The 18,645-nt window shown below is 35.8% G+C and overlaps 1 protein-coding gene across 1 annotated transcript; it reads right to left on the reverse strand.

Annotated features, from left to right (window-relative positions):
* Window positions 1-11,518: 11,518 nt before the first annotated feature.
* Window positions 11,519-18,645, reverse strand: LOC104228454 (uncharacterized). The gene is made up of 9 exons (XM_070150375.1): window positions 18,640-18,645; window positions 18,313-18,538; window positions 18,091-18,220; window positions 17,783-17,879; window positions 16,934-17,678; window positions 14,407-14,743; window positions 13,548-13,990; window positions 12,319-12,603; window positions 11,519-12,234 (listed from the first exon to the last, which is right to left on the reverse strand). Exons 1-9 carry the CDS (start codon window positions 18,643-18,645, stop codon window positions 11,519-11,521), a joined length of 2,985 nt encoding a protein of 994 aa, XP_070006476.1.

Raw genomic sequence — 18,645 nt, forward strand, 5'->3', positions numbered from 1 at the left:
ATTATTTCCAACGAGAACGAGTTTCATACTATCAAGAAAGGTGATAAATCAGTTTCAAGGTAACAAACACAAAAAGTAGTATTCATTTGTTTCAAGGTAATAAACACAAAGGCTAAACACCATGTGTCACACCCCCTTTTACCACCTTAACCCTCTTTAAAAAGATAAAAGGAGATTAAATCTCAAAAGGAGTTTTAATGAAAAATGATAGAATTTTGTGTTTCAAAGGATTTTCAGAGTCGCCACTTGACATTTGATTTCGGTGTATCAAGTCACCATTTTAAGAAAAAATATTTCTCTTTAAAATAGATTTGGACTCTAAAACTGACTGCACCAGAGATTCTAAGTAAGAGGATTCATTTGACTCGGAAAAAAGGTGTTAGGCACTCCCCAAGTCCCGTAACTAGTACGATTGCATACCTGATCAAATTGACTTTTAAGAATATTCTAATAAGGTAAAACACACAAGAGGTTCAAGGTTGTCCCCTACCTAAAAAGGAAAAGAAAAGAAATAAAAGACCTAAACTAGCCTATACTAATGCTTCGTGAAGGAACGTCCGCCTTTAGTTTTCAATTACATATGCTTTGGGGCATTTCCCTGTCAAAATCATAATAACTAAGGGGACGACTGCTAGCCTCGAAACGAAAAATCCTAAAGTTTGTCTACTCAAGTGTGGTCGACCTATACATGCTACTAGCGAATAATGTAACAAAATAAAATAAAAGTAAATAAAAGAAGACTAAAAGAAAATTCATTTCATGCTCATATTTTTTTAACTTCGTTTCATGCATTTTCTTTTAACTTCGTTTCATGTATTTAGACCGAGCCCAATCCTAAAGCACGTAGGTGAATTACATGTTAATGGGCTCGACCATTTTCCAATCCCCATGACCCAATATCATTCAAGACAGTCCAAGCAAAGCATTAAGAACACGAAAGAATAAAAATATGAGAAGAAATAAGAAATTTTTTAACTACCCATCCCCACACCTCTTAATCCCACTGATTAGGGTGACTGATTCCCTAACTCAATTCCTACCAACCGCGCTCACATGTTCGCCCCCACAAGTCATTCAAAGACAACTTATCCCACAATGGCCAAAGTTCATCTTCAGAGAGATATTTTTTAATTTAACACATTCGAATTTTTTGCAAGCACACACCAGATAAAGAACATGGAACTCAGACAAATTCAAATTAGAACCCACGTAATCTAAAATGAAAACATGAATTAATATGTTCAGTGGAATTCTGTCATTTCACATTTGAATTCAAAGGAACAGACCCTTCAAATCATCTTTTCAGGGACTATTAATCGTATGCTTAGATTTGAAGGAAACATGAGGGAGCTTTCAATTATACTATTCCTATTTCATGGAATTCACATCGAGACGCGACAAATTACTTGAATATGTAAACATAAACAACTCCAAGATCACGAACAGCTCGGTGCGTGAAACATGGATTTAAACCATAAGAACCAACAGAGAGCAATTAAGGTGACCAAAAATTGGATGAAGGCTTAACAATTGTCGAGAAAATAGCATTGAATTCAGTACGACCAGTTAGTAAGAGGACTCAAACTAAGATGATACTGCAAATCGAAGTGAGGGAACTATGTCCAAACTGTTGAAGTTTGGCAAAATGCCAAAGTCCCACATTGGTTGGGAGTTAAGTTTGGGGGGGATTTTTCCCCTATAAAAAAAGGCCTAATGTTTAGGATTGAAATACACCTCTCATTTGCCTTCTCATCTGTTTAAGGCATTTGTATCTTCTCTCTTTAGTATTATTTCACTTGTATTTTTGGAGTGAAATAAAATATTGGTTGTGTCCGAGGAGTAGGCAAAATTAGCCGAACCTCGTAAATTCTGGTGTTCCCTTTATTGTTGTTTTATTGTCTTATTTATTATTTGGTGGCTGTCATAATTTTTGGTATAGTAGTTGTGACTTATTCACACTATATACATTTGGCTTCCGCAACAATTGGTATCAGAGCCAAGGTACTGTCTAAGTATGCTCTGTGGTTGCAGCATAGTCTGATCTTCCACATCAGAAAAGATTTATCTTGGTAACTGAGTCAAGGTTCTGTCTGAGTATGCTCTGTAGTTGCAGCTTAGTCTGATCTTCTACATCAGAAAGGAAATAATCTTGATTTGTGTCGTCAGCTATTAAATAATATTTGTGTCAAATATGGGGGACAATAAACAAGAAGAATCTACATCAAGTGTCAACAATACGTCATCATTGGCATCTTCGCTTATGACAAGAATTGTGTCAAATGCGAAATTTGCGGTAGAAATTTTTGACGGGTCCGGACATTTTGGGATGTGGCAAGGCGAGGTTCTAGATGTCCTTTTTCAACAAGGGCTAGATCTGGCCATTGAAGAAAAGAAACCAGATGTTATTGGAGAAGAAGATTGGAGAATTATCAACCGTGTTGCTTGCGGTACCATTCGATCCTACCTTGCTAGAGAGCAGAAATATCCATACACAAAGGAAACTTCTGCAAGTAAATTATGGAAAGCACTGGAGGATAAATTTTTGAAGAAAAACAGTCAAAATAAATTGTACATGAAGAAGAGACTGTTTCACTTCACCTATGTTCCTGGTACCACGATGAATGAACATATCACCAGTTTCAATAAGTTGGTCACAGATTTGCAAAATATGGATACAACTTATGATGATGGTGACTTGGCCTTAATGTTGTTGGCGTCACTTCCTGATGAGTACGAGCACCTTGAAACTACTCTACTCCATGGAAATGACGAAATTTCTCTCAGAGAAGTTTGTTCAGCTTTGTACAGCTATGAACAAAGAAAGCGAGAAAAACAGAAGGGCGGAGAAGGAGAAGCACTGTTTGTGAGGGGTCGTCCTCAAAATCAAACGAGGACAAAGAAGGGAAGATCCAAGTCAAGATCCAGACCCAGTAAAGATGAATGTGCCTTTTGTCGAGAAAAAGGGCACTGGAAGAAAGACTGTCCGAAGTTGAAGAATAAGGCCAAACATAACAATGGAAAGGCTATTATGGATTCAAATGTAGCTGATTGTGATGATTCAGACTTCTCATTAGTTACAACAGAGTCATCAACATCATCAGACATATGGTTGATGGACTCGGCTTGTAGCTATCATATGTGTCCCAACAGGGACTGGTTCATGGAATTTCAAGAAGGAGAATATGGAGTCATCCACACAGCGGATAACAGCCCTCTTACCTCATATGGCATTGGTTCAATACGATTAAGGAACCATGATGGAATGATCAGAACATTGATAGATGTTCGATATGTACCGGATTTGAAGAAGAATCTCATCTCTGTGGGAGCCCTAGAATCAAAAGGGTTCAAAATCATTGCAGAAAATGGAGTGATGAGAGTATGCTCCGGTGCACTAGTGGTAATGAAGGCTAATCGGAAGAATAATAATATGTACCGCTATCGTGGCAGTACAGTTATTGGGACAGCGACAGTAACATCCAGTGACGACAAAGAGGCAGAAGCAACCAAGCTATGGCACATGCGCTTGGGACATGCTGGAGGAAAATCCTTGAAAACTCTATCAGATCAAGGATTGTTAAAAGGAGTAAAGGCTTGCAACTTGGAGTTTTGTGAGCATTGTGTCAAAGGGAAACAGACAAGGGTTAAATTTGGTACAGCGATCCATAATACTAAAGGCATTTTGGATTATGTACACTCTGATGTTTGGGGTCCTTCCAAAACACCTTCATTGGGTGGGAAGCACTATTTTGTAACCTTTGTTGATGATTTTTCTCGAAGAGTGTGGGTGTATACAATGAAAAACAAGGATGAAGTGCTGGGAATTTTTCTCAAATGGAAGACGATGGTGGAGAATCAAACAGGCAGGAGGATCAAGTGTATTCGCACAGACAATGGAGGTGAATACAAAAATGATCATTTCAATAAGGTCTGTGAAAATGATGGCATCGTCCGACACTTCACTGTTAGACATACACCACAACAGAATGGAGTGGCAGAACGTATGAACCGGACCTTGCTGGAGAAGGTACGGTGTATGTTGTCCAATGCTGGCTTGGGCAAAGAATTTTGGGCTGAGGCAATTACATATGCATGTCACCTCATTAATCGTCTACCATCTGCTGCTATTGATGGCAAAACACCATTTGAAAAATGGTACGGAAAACCTGCTGTAGATTATAACTCTTTGCACGTGTTTGGCTCAACTGCATATTATCATGTGACGGAGTCAAAATTGGATCCAAGGGCAAAGAAGGCTATTTTTATGGGAATTACTTCTGGAGTCAAAGGATATCGCTTATGGTGCCCTATGACAAAGAAAGTAATATTCAGCAGAGATGTTACCTTTGATGAATTTGCTATGGTAAATAAGGTAACAGAAGATACCAAACAAAATGAAGGTGCTTCTAAGCAGGTGGAGTTTGAGGGAAAATTTATTTTTCCTACACAAGAAGCAGAGGAGGAAACAAATGAAGATTACCCTCTGGAAGGAGAGCCAGTAGAGGAGATTCCAACTCAGGAATCTCAACAACAACTTGAATCAATAGCAACCAGCAGGCCAAAAAGAACAATAACGAAACCTGTTCGTCTCATAGAGACGGTTGCTTGTGCAACCTCAATTGTAGCTGATGATGTTCCTACTACTTATAAAGACGCTGTCCAAAGTTCAGAAGAAGATAAGTGGAGGATTGCCATGAATGATGAAATACAGTCCCTTCATCAGAATCATACATGGAGATTGGCCAATCTCCCGAAGGGAAAGAAAGCAATTGGGTGCAAATGAGTATTTGCAAAGAAGGAAGGATTTCCTAACCAAGTAGATGTTCGCTACAAAGCAAGATTGGTGGCCAAAGGATATGCTCAAAAGGAGGGAATTGATTACAATGAAGTGTTTTCTCCAGTTGTAAAACATTCCTCCATTAGAATTATGTTGGCTTTGGTAGCACAATTGGATTTGGAACTAGTTCAGATGGATGTAAAAACTGCGTTTTTACATGGAAACTTGGAGGAGGAAATCTACATGACTCAGCCAGAAGGATTCAAAGTTGCTGGAAAAGAAAATATGGTGTGCAAACTTGAAAAATCGTTGTACGGATTGAAACAATCTTCTAGACAATGGTACAAGCGATTTGACGAGTTTATGTTGCGGCAAGGGTACAAGAGAAGCAAATACGATCATTGTGTGTATTTGCACAAGCTTAAAGATGGTTCCTTTGTATATCTTCTCCTATATGTTGATGATATGTTGATAGCTTCCAAGAATTCGGAAGAAATTGATAAGTTGAAGATTCAACTGAAGAAGGAGTTCGAGATGAAGGATTTGGGTGAGGCAAAGAAAATTCTTGGCATGGAGATAATTAGAGATAGACGTTCAAAGAAACTCTGTTTATCTCAAAAGGAATATTTGAAGAGAGTACTTCAACGTTTTGGCATAGATGACAAGACTAAGCCAGTTAGTACTCCACTTGCTTCCCATTTTAAGCTAAGTACTACTATGTCGCCAATGGATGAAGCTGAACGAGAGTATATGTCAAAGGTACCATACGCAAATGCTGTTGGTAGCTTGATGTATGCAATGGTTTGCACAAGGCCTGACATTTCACAAGCTGTTGGAGTTATTAGCAGATATATGCACAATCCAGGGCAGGAGCATTGGCAAGCTGTGAAGTGGATTCTACGGTATATTCATAATACTGTAGATGTCGGGTTAGTTTTTGAGCAGGAAGACAATCAGTTTGTAGTTGGATATTGTGACTCAGATTTTGCGGGTGATATGGACAAACGAAGATCAACTACTGGTTATGTGTTTACTTTTGCAAAGGCACCAGTTAGTTGGAAGTCTACTTTGCAGTCAACAGTTGCTTTGTCTACAACAGAGGCAGAGTACATGGCTATTACAGATGCTGTGAAAGAGGCAATTTGGCTTCAAGGATTGCTAAAGGAGCTTGGTGTTGAACAAAAAGGTATCACAATTTTTTGTGATAGTCAAAGTGCTATTCAATTAGCGAAGAACCAAGTTTATCATGCAAGGACGAAGCACATTGATGTTCGGTATCATTTCGTACGAGAAATCATAGAAGAAGGTGGAGTCACGGTGAAGAAAATTCATACTACAGAGAATCCTGCTGATATGCTGACAAAGGTGGTGACTGCGGTCAAGTTTCAACATTGTTTGGATTTGATCAACATTGTTGAACACTGAAGATTGAAGATGAAGACACAACCAAAATTTGTTATTGAGAGAGAATTGAAAATGTGGAATTTTGCCAAGGTGGAGATTTGTTGAAGTTTGGCAAAATGCCAAAGTCCCACATTGGTTGGGAGTTAAGTTTGGGGGGGATTTTTCCCCTATAAAAGAAGGCCTAATGTTTAGGATTGAAATACACCTCTCATTTGCCTTCTCATCTGTTTAAGGCATTTGTATCTTCTCTCTTTAGTATTATTTCACTTGTATTTTTGGAGTGAAATAAAATATTGGTTGTGTCCGAGGAGTAGGCAAAATTAGCCGAACCTCGTAAATTCTGGTGTTCCCTTTATTGTTGTTTTATTGTCTTATTTATTATTTGATGGTTGTCATAATTTTTGGTATAGTAGTTGTGACTTATTCACACTATATACATTTGGCTTCCGCAACACAAACAAAGGGGTGTCTTTCACTCAACCAAAGCTAATTGAAATCCATTTCACATTCCGCACTAGAATAAACAATTCGATTAATGCATCAATAGTTCATTTAACAAGCATAGTTTTTTAACTTTACGGAGAAACTAACTGCATGTTAACCGATCGAGTATCTCTCTTAAAACTCCAACAAACAATAGAGTTTGGACCAACCACAACATCATACGACAACCAAATAAACACAAAATTGCGCACAACTAATACACTACATGATCACACTCCCTCGAACTTGCTTCTATCAACACCCGATTGAAACTAAAATTCTCAAATCCCATGCTCCTATCACACCATAATAGAATAAAAGAGAGCAAGGAAATGGACTTGAATGCAGAAACATTTTGATTGAATCTGTTTGTAAGCAATTACAAGTTAACTTTCCGATAACTAAACAAAATCCCTTAACTAAACCAACCTTCTTCTAAAGTGATACAAAACATTTATAAAAAAATATAAAATGACTCCTAATTGATTTCAATAAACCATTAAAATAAGACTAAAAATTAAAAGTGAACTATTTTTGGCATTTTTCGAGATTATATTAAAATAGAAGTAGAGAAAAATAATTAAAAATCCTAGTAAAATAATATGACTACAAAAACATTAGTGAAACTATTTTTTTGTGTGTTTTAATGTTTTGAAATTAAAAATAAAATAGACTAAAATTGTATAATAATTCAAGTGAATATTTTAAAAATATTAAAATACTAAACTAATTTTAAAAATTGTGCGGATCAAAAATTACGTACTTACACCATGAATAATAGAGAGTATAAAGATTGTAAGTAGACATCTATACTATATTAAAAGCACGAAGGCCCTTAGCGAAATGTCGTTCCGTCTTTTTTACCCTTTAAAAATAAATTTTATATTGGACAAAATAGTAATTTAAACTACTCTCCTAATATTTAGATTTTGAAATCAATTAAAATTTTACCTTATAGAAATTCTTAATTTCCTTAATTGATCCAACTTGAATTAAAAGAACGAAATTTTTGGTCTTTTTCTCTTTAATTTCAAGCGCCGGCAACTTCTTGTAGCAAGTTGTTTGCCATATTTTTTTTTAGAGTTCAACTATTTTTTTTTTTGGAAACAGGACAATTAAAAAAATAAACAAGGGTAAGAAAAAGAAGTACAAAGACGAGAGCAAACACGGGGGATTCCAGAGCCACAAGCAAACATCAAAGAACAACACTGCTCTGCAGAAACTTAGTCTTGGGGCTTTTCTCACTTTGAGAGTTCAACTATTGTTTTCTCGACATGCCGCTCATATTCTTATTACTAGTATCCGTACCCGCGCGTTGCGCGAAAAATGTAAAATATAACATTTTAAAAGAAAATATTATTTGGAAATACAGTACACGAAAAGAAAACACATTAATACATTCAAGTCATATGGAAATAGACTTCTCCCTTATAAATACAGCTAGTGAGAAAATGACCTAGAAGCTTTCTTGTGCAGACCATAGGCAATGGCAGCAGCTATAAGCTAAGTAATAATACGCATAACATTCAGCTCATAAATTGTAGAAGAGAAAATTATAAATAGGGAGCTACATAAGCACATTCAGATCTTTAGAACCTTATGAAAAGTGTGAATATAAATTCTTAAACCAAGTAAAAGCACTCAACCATTACAAAGTTGTACCTTTAGTCTTTCAACCTCATTATCAATAAGAAAATGGAGTAGATGTCTATGACATAACCAATAATACTATATGGTTTCACTCTAAGTCCTTTTTTTGTCCCTCCCTTTTTCAAATATTGTAAGCACCGCAGGAAAAAAATATATTTTAGTCATTGCTGAACTTTGTCCATAAGCAATCAACCGGGAAAAAAGTCATAATTTAAGTTTTGAATTCAGTTATATTTGACCAGTTTTGCAATCCACTATTAGTCAACATTCCCATATGCCGGCTTTTTATTGTCCACAAGTAATAACAGTGCCTAAATCCCAACTAAACCAAACGTAGTGCTTTAAAAATAATTAGGAAACTTTTGAGGAAACGTGTCATCTTTTCAAGAGAAAGAAATAATAATGTATAAGACTCTAATTCATGGTCATCGACAAAGATTTTTTTTATCAATAACACATGAATTCTTCAGCTTCTTGGTTTCTTTTAAAAACTTAAGTTACCAAGCTATATGATATTAGAGTATTATGGAAGAAATGAAAGGCAACTTTTACTAATTTGCTCAACATATGCTGAGAGAAGGTGGTGTAACAGAACATGTTATGCCCTTTGCAAATAAGTATATTTTAAGAACTATGACATCCTCGTTCTTCAAAGCTAGTCTGACCAATGTTATATGCAGGTCATGTGTCAATAAAGATGTATGCCATAATAATGTATGAAGTTTGAATACCTTGTAAATTAATGTATGGGCTAGCAACTCAATTCTTTCTCATATACATCAAATAATCATAAATTTTTAATCAAACTATAATAGATTGTCATCTTTTACTAAATGTAAGAAAGATTATTGAAAGAAATTACCACTTTAATCAATAAAGTTAAAAATGCTGACGAATTTAATAAACTTTTTGACTCTATTGTAAATTATCTTATTATAAAAGAGAACTTGACAAAAAAAGTTTCAACAGGTTGGGCAATAGCCCTTAAACATGTTTTCCCGAGGAACAATCGGTACTAAATTACCCGATCCTTCATTACTCACATTGCTTTGCATCTCCTCACTTTGTACTTTCTTCTGCATCCCAAAAAATTACAATTAATGGTTAACTTTCTTTGTCCTCAAACTATAAGTTTAAATCGAGTAGAATAATAAAAATTGTGCATTCTTTTGTGAGGTTCAAATCACAGCATTCTGCTTTACCTTTGCGAGTAAACAAAGTTTGACCCACTCTAAGTTTCGATGTATTTTAACATAGTCAGTTTAAGACATTGGAGTAAAATAAATTTAAGATATTCAGTTTTCATGAATATTGACTGCATTGGAACATGAAGATAAAGTGATAAGATATGAGAATCAACTGATTTTTGACATTCAAACTTAACTTGGAATGTGTAAAGGCTCTATTAAATAGAGGATGGAATTTTTTTTTATTTGTAGTTGTATTTGAAACTACAGAGAAAATGCAGAAAAAGAATTTAGAAGGAACCTTATGAAAAGTGTGAATAGAATCTTTCGGATCGACATAACAAAATTTAAAAAATGCAGAAAATAAGAAAACCAGAACACATTGCAATTACTTACTCATTTTCAATAGAATGGTGAAAAATCCAGCTTATAATCTGTTGCAATCCACATAACTGAACAAGCAAGAGAAAGAGAAAAAGAAAAAAGAATTATAACCAAAATAGTAACGACTTTAGAGCTCAGAATATTTATGCTTAACAAATGAAAAAATCAAAGGTTTCGCTTCTGATTACCCGATTCTCTGAAGATTTCCAAAACATGAGATCTTTGTCAATACTCTATGAGAATATGTCGTCTTGTATGACAACTGACTGTATAGTACTGGAGAAAATTATATGAATAGCATCAAATATGGAGATTGAGGAAATGAAATTCAATTATGTGAAAATTCATATTTATACAGACAAAAAAAAAAATTGAAAGTTAGTGATTCCTACTTGGAAAAATCTTCAAGAAGTGTAATATGTTCTGCATCTGCTATGAGAACCAACAGTTTGGTTGCTTCATGTCTAACAGTTGGATGGTTATTGACATCTTTAACAGACCTGAATAGTGCATCTGTAGAATTTTTAGTATGTAATTTCCCAATACATAATCCATTTCATGCTTTAGTAAAGCAATATTTGAACTTACATATTCTTTAATTGGAAAAATTCTTCATGTCCACCATTGTTCTAATATGAAAAAAGAGCAGCATAACACTCATACATGCCCAGTCCTTCACTCAAAAGAACGTAACTCAGGTCTTGGACAGATGAAGAAGCAAAAGGAGCAGCTGGTCTATGGATAGAAAGGGTGACAATACCATTGTTGAGGAACCGCTATCAGTTACTATATTCTTCAACTCTTTGATTTGTCTTAGAGTCAGTTCACTTGTCTGTCAGAATTATTGAGCTGGAATTGTAGCCAAACTGCTTTATGTCAGGGAAATATTAATTTATAAACCAATTACATGAAAAGTAAGAAGAATAATAATAATGAAAAGGAAGTGTAAGACACTTACATTCCGTATGTCATTAATTTTTTCCAGCTGTGAGATCACATTAATAATTCGAGCACTAAATGGAGAAGGCATCATTAACAGAATGGTGACTTTGATCATAATTTTGCTGTTAAAGTAAAAAGAGCATAATCAAATAATAAAGTAGCATAAACCATAACACGTAGCAGTAAGCTATTGAGAAGCAATTCTATTGTATCACATTATCCAGTTGATGAATTACCACATTCAAACCACTTGCGTAACTGACATTGAGTACTTCTTCACCAATGCGATGTAACAACTACTGTTAATCCATGTAATGGAAGTTACTAAACAATCTGTAAGTGCAACATTAATGAAACATTATTTTATATATCTAGAATAGTGTAACAAAAAAAGATTTGAAAATACCGAAAACTAAAGCGTACCTATTCCATGTTTGAGGAATCATCTCAACAGCTAACTTCTCAGTTGGTTCATAAATCTCAGCAAGAAAAGTAGTACTTAAACCTCAAAAAAGATATTAATGATCTTTCGAGTGTCAGACTAAATTTCAAAAAACTTCTTTAAATACTACATTTATTGCTTCAGTAGTTATTTTTCCATTGTCATCATAAACCAAAATTTTTAATCCCTTTCTAGTTTTCACCCGGGAAAGAGTAACATATAGCTGTCCGTGTGTAAACACAGGTTTCTTCAAAATAATCCCACGTGAGACAATAACTGTCCTTGACTTTTGTTTTTTGTCATGGCAAAAGATACAACGATTGGAAATTGTCTTCGTTGGAACTTAAATGGAATTCTAGCATCAGATAGAGTCAATGTCATTCTTGAAATAAATACTTTCTGTCCAGCCATCTGTCCTGATAAAACCTTCGCTTCAATGACTTGATTTCCAAGTTTGGTTATGATCAACCTTGTTCCATTACATAATCCTGCTGTCTGGTCAATATTTCTTAATAACATCACCGGAATACCAACCTTTAGAGTAAGAGCGTGATTTGGAACTCCTGAACATTTAATAGTATTTAAGAATTCTGGTGTGTGTATATGTTCCAATGCTGAATAAGTATGGTCAGAGCTGCAGATTGTATCGGAACTCAAATATGATTTCTCAGAACTTTCATTAAGCGAAATCATATATTCGTTGATTGATTCCACCATATCAAGAGTTGGAGCAAGAATGGCTCTTTGCTGGAGGTATCCTATATCACTGCAACGACTTTTGAAATCGAGATATGTACTTTCTACAATTGCAGATATTAGATTATCAGACTGTTTTATCAAAAGATCATCTGGTATTTGGACCTTTTCATAGCCATCAACAGAAGTACCAACCATACCGTCGCCAATTCCCAAAATCCAATCTGAAAAAACTCTCAACTCATCTAGATGCGTCCCTATTTCATTACCTTACAATCTCATATTCTTTGTTAACTTTAAGAGCTAACAGTGAGGCCACAAATAAGAAGAATTGAGAGATGCATTAACAATACCTTGCCTAGTACCTTTTGGAATGACATGTAATATTTGTCTGAAGTCACCACCAAGAACAATTGTTTTACCTCCAAATGGGCGGTCTAAATTGGATGCATCTTTAAACCTAAGAATATCTCTTAAAGTTTTATCAAGAACTTCAAAACAATATCTATGCATCATGGGTGCCTCATCCCAAATAATCAACTTTGCCTTAACAATTAAATTTGCTAAAGGAGTACCTTGCTTAATATTACATGTTGAATCTTCAGTTAGATTTAGAGGAATCACAAATCTTGAATGAGCTGAACAGAGATGCAATCCCACTAGATGCAACAGTTAACATAATATCTCCTCTAGATCTTATGGCAGAAGACAAAGTTCTCCAAACAAAAGTCTTGCCAGTTCCTCCAAAATCATATAAAAAGAAAAATTCACCCTTGTCTTCATTCACAGCTCTTATTATTTTTTCATAAACTGACTTTTGCTCATCTGTCAAATTCTTTACTAATTATTGATGTTCCTTCGCCAAAGCGCGTTTATTATAACACAATTCATCCCGTATTAATCTATTACTGTTGTCAATTTATTCCGTATTATAAACAGGCCTTGGCATTGTTGGAAAATCCTGAAAACTTCTTCCACAACCTTTCAAAAAAACTTCAAGCTTTTGCAAACAATGATTTTTCAATACATGATCTGTTAGCTCAACTTCTATAATAACATAAAAATATAAAATAATTAAATACAATTAAATGTTAAAGTTTAGTTTAGCAATATGAAATTAATAATAAGATTAACGAAACTGTAAAATGTTAACGTACAAAGAATATGAAGTAATAAGATAGTCCAAACCTTGTGCTTTATTTTATTTTAAAAAAAATAGTAAAGTGCAGAATGCATAAGAGCGATTATAGGCTTTCCGGAAACTTAAGGGCATTAAATACAATGTATTAATTGTGTATTAGTATTTATGTCTGGAAAGCGTATCAATCAGTACCAATATTATTCCTATGGTCTAAACACGACACTATAGTAAAAAGACATAAACATAACAAAATATTGTTTACGGAACCTGAAGTCTTGGAATGAATTTTGTATGAACTGGAAAACATATATATAAAGCAATGAACAATCAGATTAATATGAATGAAGTAATTAAAAAGAAAATTAATCAATAAAGTTAAGAAAATCAGCCATCCTTTAGAAGTATCATATCATATTAAAATTGCAAGCATTTTATACGTACCTGGGTGATCCAATATTGTTCTTTCTTCATGAAGGATATCTTCTGATAGTAAATGCCATGTTGCTTGCCAAACTCTTTCTCGCCGTGACATTAAATTTGATAAAAGTAGCATAGCAAATAATTGTCTAAGATATGATGTCATTCCCCAATTACTTGCTTCCATTATAGCATCCACATATTCCTTATCATCATCTAATAAACCCAAAGCATAACATGCATCTCTAAAAGTCTCATGATCACAACCGTTGATTCTTTTGAGTTCGTCATAGCTCTTTGGACCTTTAATGACATTCAACAATAATCTAATGTAATATTGCTCGCCGGATCCAGGTGGAACAAAGAAGATTCTCCCAATAGAAAATGCAGATGTTCTTTTTTCCCATCTTTTCAGGTTTTGTTTCCACACAAACTTTAGAGGAAATTCTGCTAAGTCAATTTTCTTCCTTCAGGAAATGTCTTATTAGCTTCGAACTAGCTTAAAATCATAGATTCCTTAACGGTTGGTCTGTTGACAACTGCATCAATTGGATCATCATCCGAAAATATGACAGTTTGATTATTTGGCAGGTGAAAAGATAGCCTTTCTACCGATGGTTCTCTGTGGTGTATTGGGAATTTAAAAATTCTCCAAGCAGCTTCACAAGGTGATATGTATCGGCAATCAAAATACATATTTATTTCATCAACGACCCCTGAGTCTTCCTTATTTACACTTTGAGAAAAAACTGCGGTAACACGAACATTTCCTTTATTAACATACTTAAATAAGTACTTAATAGATCGTGATTGATTACACCACTCCACGTTAATATGTGCACCATACTTCAATAATAAAAATCTATTGTGTGGTACAACATACCTATTATCCAACTCAATACCTACTCTCTTTGCAGTTCTACCATCATCTCTTCTTCTATAAATTGGATACCCATCTTCATCAATTGTGGTTGATGACACAAATTTTTTTGGAAAGTGCTTTGTACATCTACCATTCTGCATGCAAGGAGAAGATTTTCTAGCAGCACCACAAGGGCCATGCATCATGAAATTTGTAACAACATTATAATCATGAGGATCTACTTTTTTATCTGGTAATTCTGCTGAAATTATTCCATCAATATCTGCGACATTTGGGTATTTATTCCGAAGAAAAAGCAAGATGTGTGCATGAGGCAAGCCTCGCTTTTGGAATTCAACTGTATAAATCATTGAAATACAGAATTAATTAGATAATTAAGTTTTTATATTACTTATTTTTAATATTAGTATCTAATAAAATTAATGTAACAATGTAATAATTTTTTAGAACATAAAAAGTATACCTGCTTTTACTTCTCCAAAAACTTTATTGTCACGTAGATCCTTTATCATGAGGAACTAAGGAACAAAGATGGGGAGAAGAAGTTATTCCGACTCGCTAAGGCGAGAAAGAGGACAACTCGGGATCTGGACCAAGTGAGGTGCATAAAAGATGATGACGGTAAAGTTTTGATGGGAGATGACCAGATTAAGAGGAGGTGGCAGACCTACTTTTATAAACTTCTAAGTGAAGAAGGGGATCAGGATATTATACTTAAGGAATTGAGGAATGCCGACAGTCACCATGAATTAAGTAATTGTAGGGACATTGAGATTGACGAAGTCATGGAGGCAATGCGTAAGATGAGAAGGGGCAGAGCTACCGGGCCAAACGAAATTCCGGTTGAACTGTGGAGGTGTGTGGGTAGAGCAGGCTTGGAATGGCTTACTGCATTGTTTAGTGTTATATTCAAGACTAATAGGATGCCTGAAGAGTGGAGGTAGAGTACAATGGTCCCGTTGTATAAGAACAAAGGTGATGTCCAGAGCTGTAACAACTATAGGGGCATCAAATTACTAAGTCATACCATGAAAGTTTGGGAGAGAGTGGTAGAAATGAGAGTGCGAAGGACAGTGTCTATTTCAGACAACCAGTTCGGGTTTATGCCGGGGCAATCTACCACAGAAGCTATCCACCTTATTAGGAGGATGGTGGAACAGTACAGGGATAGGAAGAAGGATCTCCACATGGTGTTTATTGATCTGGAGAAAGCGTACGATAGGGTTCCTAGGGAGGTCTTATGGAGCTGCTTAGAGGATAAAGGGGTCCCGGTTGACTATATTAGGGTGATTAAAGACATGTATGCTGGAGCTAAGACTCGGGTTAGGACAGTAGGAGGCGACTCTGAACACTTTCCAGTTATTACGGGGTTGCACCAAGGGTCTGCGCTCAGCCCATTCCTATTTGCCCTGGTGATGGATGCACTGACTCATCATATTCAAGGGGAGGTGCCATGGTGCATGCTATTTGCTGATGACATTATTCTAATTGACGAGACACGAGGCGGCGTCAACGAGAGGCTAGAGATTTGGAGACATGCTCTTGAGTCTAAAGGTTTCAAGTTGAGCAGGACGAAGACGGAATACCTCGAGTGCAAATTTGGAGTTGAGCCGACGGAAGCGGGAGTTGAAGTGAGGCTTGACTCTCAAGTCATTCCCAAGAGGGGTAGTTTCAAGTACCTTGGATCGGTTATTCAGGGGATCGGGGAGATTGACGAGGATGTCACACACCGTATAGGGGTGGGGTGGATGAAGTGGAGGTTAGCGTCGGGAGTCTTGTGTGACAAGAAAGTGCCACCGTTACTAAAAGGTAAGTTTTATAGAGCAGTGGTTAGGCCTGCCATGTTATATGGAACTGAATGTTGGCCGGTAAAGAACTCACACATCCAGAAGATGAAAGTAGCAGAGATGAGGATGTTGAGGTGGATGTGCGGGCATACAAGGATGGATAAGATTAGGAATGAAGATATTCGAGAGAAGGTGGGCGTGGCCCCCATGGAGGACAAGATGCGGGAAGTAAGACTCAGATGGTTCGGGCACATTCAGAGGAGGAGCACTGATGCACCGGTGAGGAGGTGTGAGCGACTGGCTGTAGTGGGCACGCGGAGAGGTAGAGGGCGACCTAAGAAGTATTGGGGAGAGGTGATCAGACAGGACATGGCGCGACTTAGGATTACTGAGGACATGGCCCTTGACAGGGAATTATGGAGGTCGAGCATTAAGGTTGTAGGTTAGGGGAAAGTGTGAATATTTCTACAGCACAATAGAGTGAGACTAGCCAGTTAGGAGTTAGACTAAGAATGTCATTGGTCGTCTATTGATGCAGGGCTTTACCTGCTAGTTTTACTATACCAACCATCTATTTCGTATTTCGTATTCTGTATTTCATATCTCTTATATTGTTGTTATTTTATTATGTATTTTTATGGTACTAATATATCGGCTCCTGTTGCTTTTTTGAGCCGAGGGTCTCCTGAAAACAGCCTCTCTACCCTTCGGGGTAGGGGTAAGGTCTGCGTACATATTACCCTCCCCAGACCCCACTTGTGGGATTATACTGGGTCGTTGTTGTTGTTGTTGTTGTTGTAGATCCTTTATCATGCGATCCAGCTTGATTTTGAAAACCCTTGTTAAAATGTCGGGACGATCTTCTGGAGATAATCCCCTACTCTCTACAAATATAATAATCTTTGACCATTTTGGGTTGCAGGTAATTGTGATGAACAGATCAGGGTACCCGACCCATTTGCAAATTGCCATGGCATCTTGATAATTTTGCAACATGTAACGTGCACCCCCTGTAAAGCTGGAAGAGAGTATAACTCTTTGTCCTTGAGAAGAAGGTTCTATGTTTCCATGTAAAACAGCATCTTGTAACCCTTTATAAAAGTGTGCTCTCAACTGTTTTTGATGAAGCCTAATGAACCTCAATCGAGAAGATTCCATCATTGTATAACCATCTACTAAGAATTGCTGAAATAATCTTCTAGCTGACACAATTGTTGGAACTTCATCCTTCCTTTCTTGAATTTTATATGATAAGTACTCACGCGTGCTAACGCATTTCCTTCCACCGGTCGAATCATCAATATCATTTAAAGGAATATCTTCTCGGTATCCGTTTTCACCATATGAAAATAATAATGGATATTGCAAACCTAAGTATGATGCATTTAATTCATTTATCCTTTGTAGTTGTCCAGATTGGCTTTCAACTATGATATCTCTGTCAGACCTGGTTTGTTCAAAATCTCCAACGATCAAAGCAGCTACCTCTGAAACTGTTGGTAAATTATATCTTCTTCATCAGAGCCTCTTTTTCCTATCAATCTAAGTCTAACATTTGAGGTTCGGTCTTCTTGAAATTGATCTCTTACCATTCTAAATGACTTTGCAAGAACATTGTTGTCATCAAGCATTTGCTTCAAGTCATTCACAATTTCAGCATGAAGTTCATTGTTCATTTCACTGCGACTGTAAGAATAAAATATTGAATTCACCTAACAATGTATGTCTTATAAAAAATAAAATTTTAAATTATTTTTAGTAAGCAATTGTTTATGCTAACCTGATAGCATTAATTCTATTTTTCACCTCATTTTCTGTATCATAGATATATAATTGTGCAAATTTTGGAGAAGATCCCTCTAGAGGCAATAAACTTCCAATCTGATGATAATTTTACCCAGACAATCTGAATGTTCTGGGTCCCTTTGTTTTGTTGACAGAGACATCAACCTTTCCTCCCATTGATGTAAATGAAAATATTGAATTATATGTTCGTATATTCTCTCTGAAATGTTTGCTTTTTGCACCTTCATAAAATTAAATTTGATTAAAGCAGATATATATAGATATGCAAAAGTTATTGTGTTATAATTTTAATTAAATGAATTTATCTATTAACCTGATCCAAACAATAAATCCTTCAAAATGGAAGGAGGCTCCTTTGGATTTGGTAGCTTGATTTTTCCACGACCACAACACAAAGTGAAAACTGGTTTTTTATTTTTATACTTCTTGTCAACTCTTTCCTCGAACCAAAAATATGCCCCACAATATTCACATTCATAATTGGCATCTCCTATATCATCAATATTCACACAAAGTACATAATTGGCATTTCCTCGAATCTGGTTTTATCAAAGTAAAATAAAGAGGTAAGGTCAAAGTACTTATTATATAGAAAGTGAAATTATATTGTATATATAAATTCGATAAACGTCATACTTACCTTCAT

The sequence above is a fragment of the Nicotiana sylvestris genome, chromosome 1 (assembly GCF_000393655.2).
Source record: "Nicotiana sylvestris chromosome 1, ASM39365v2, whole genome shotgun sequence".
Lineage (NCBI taxonomy): Eukaryota > Viridiplantae > Streptophyta > Magnoliopsida > Solanales > Solanaceae > Nicotiana > Nicotiana sylvestris.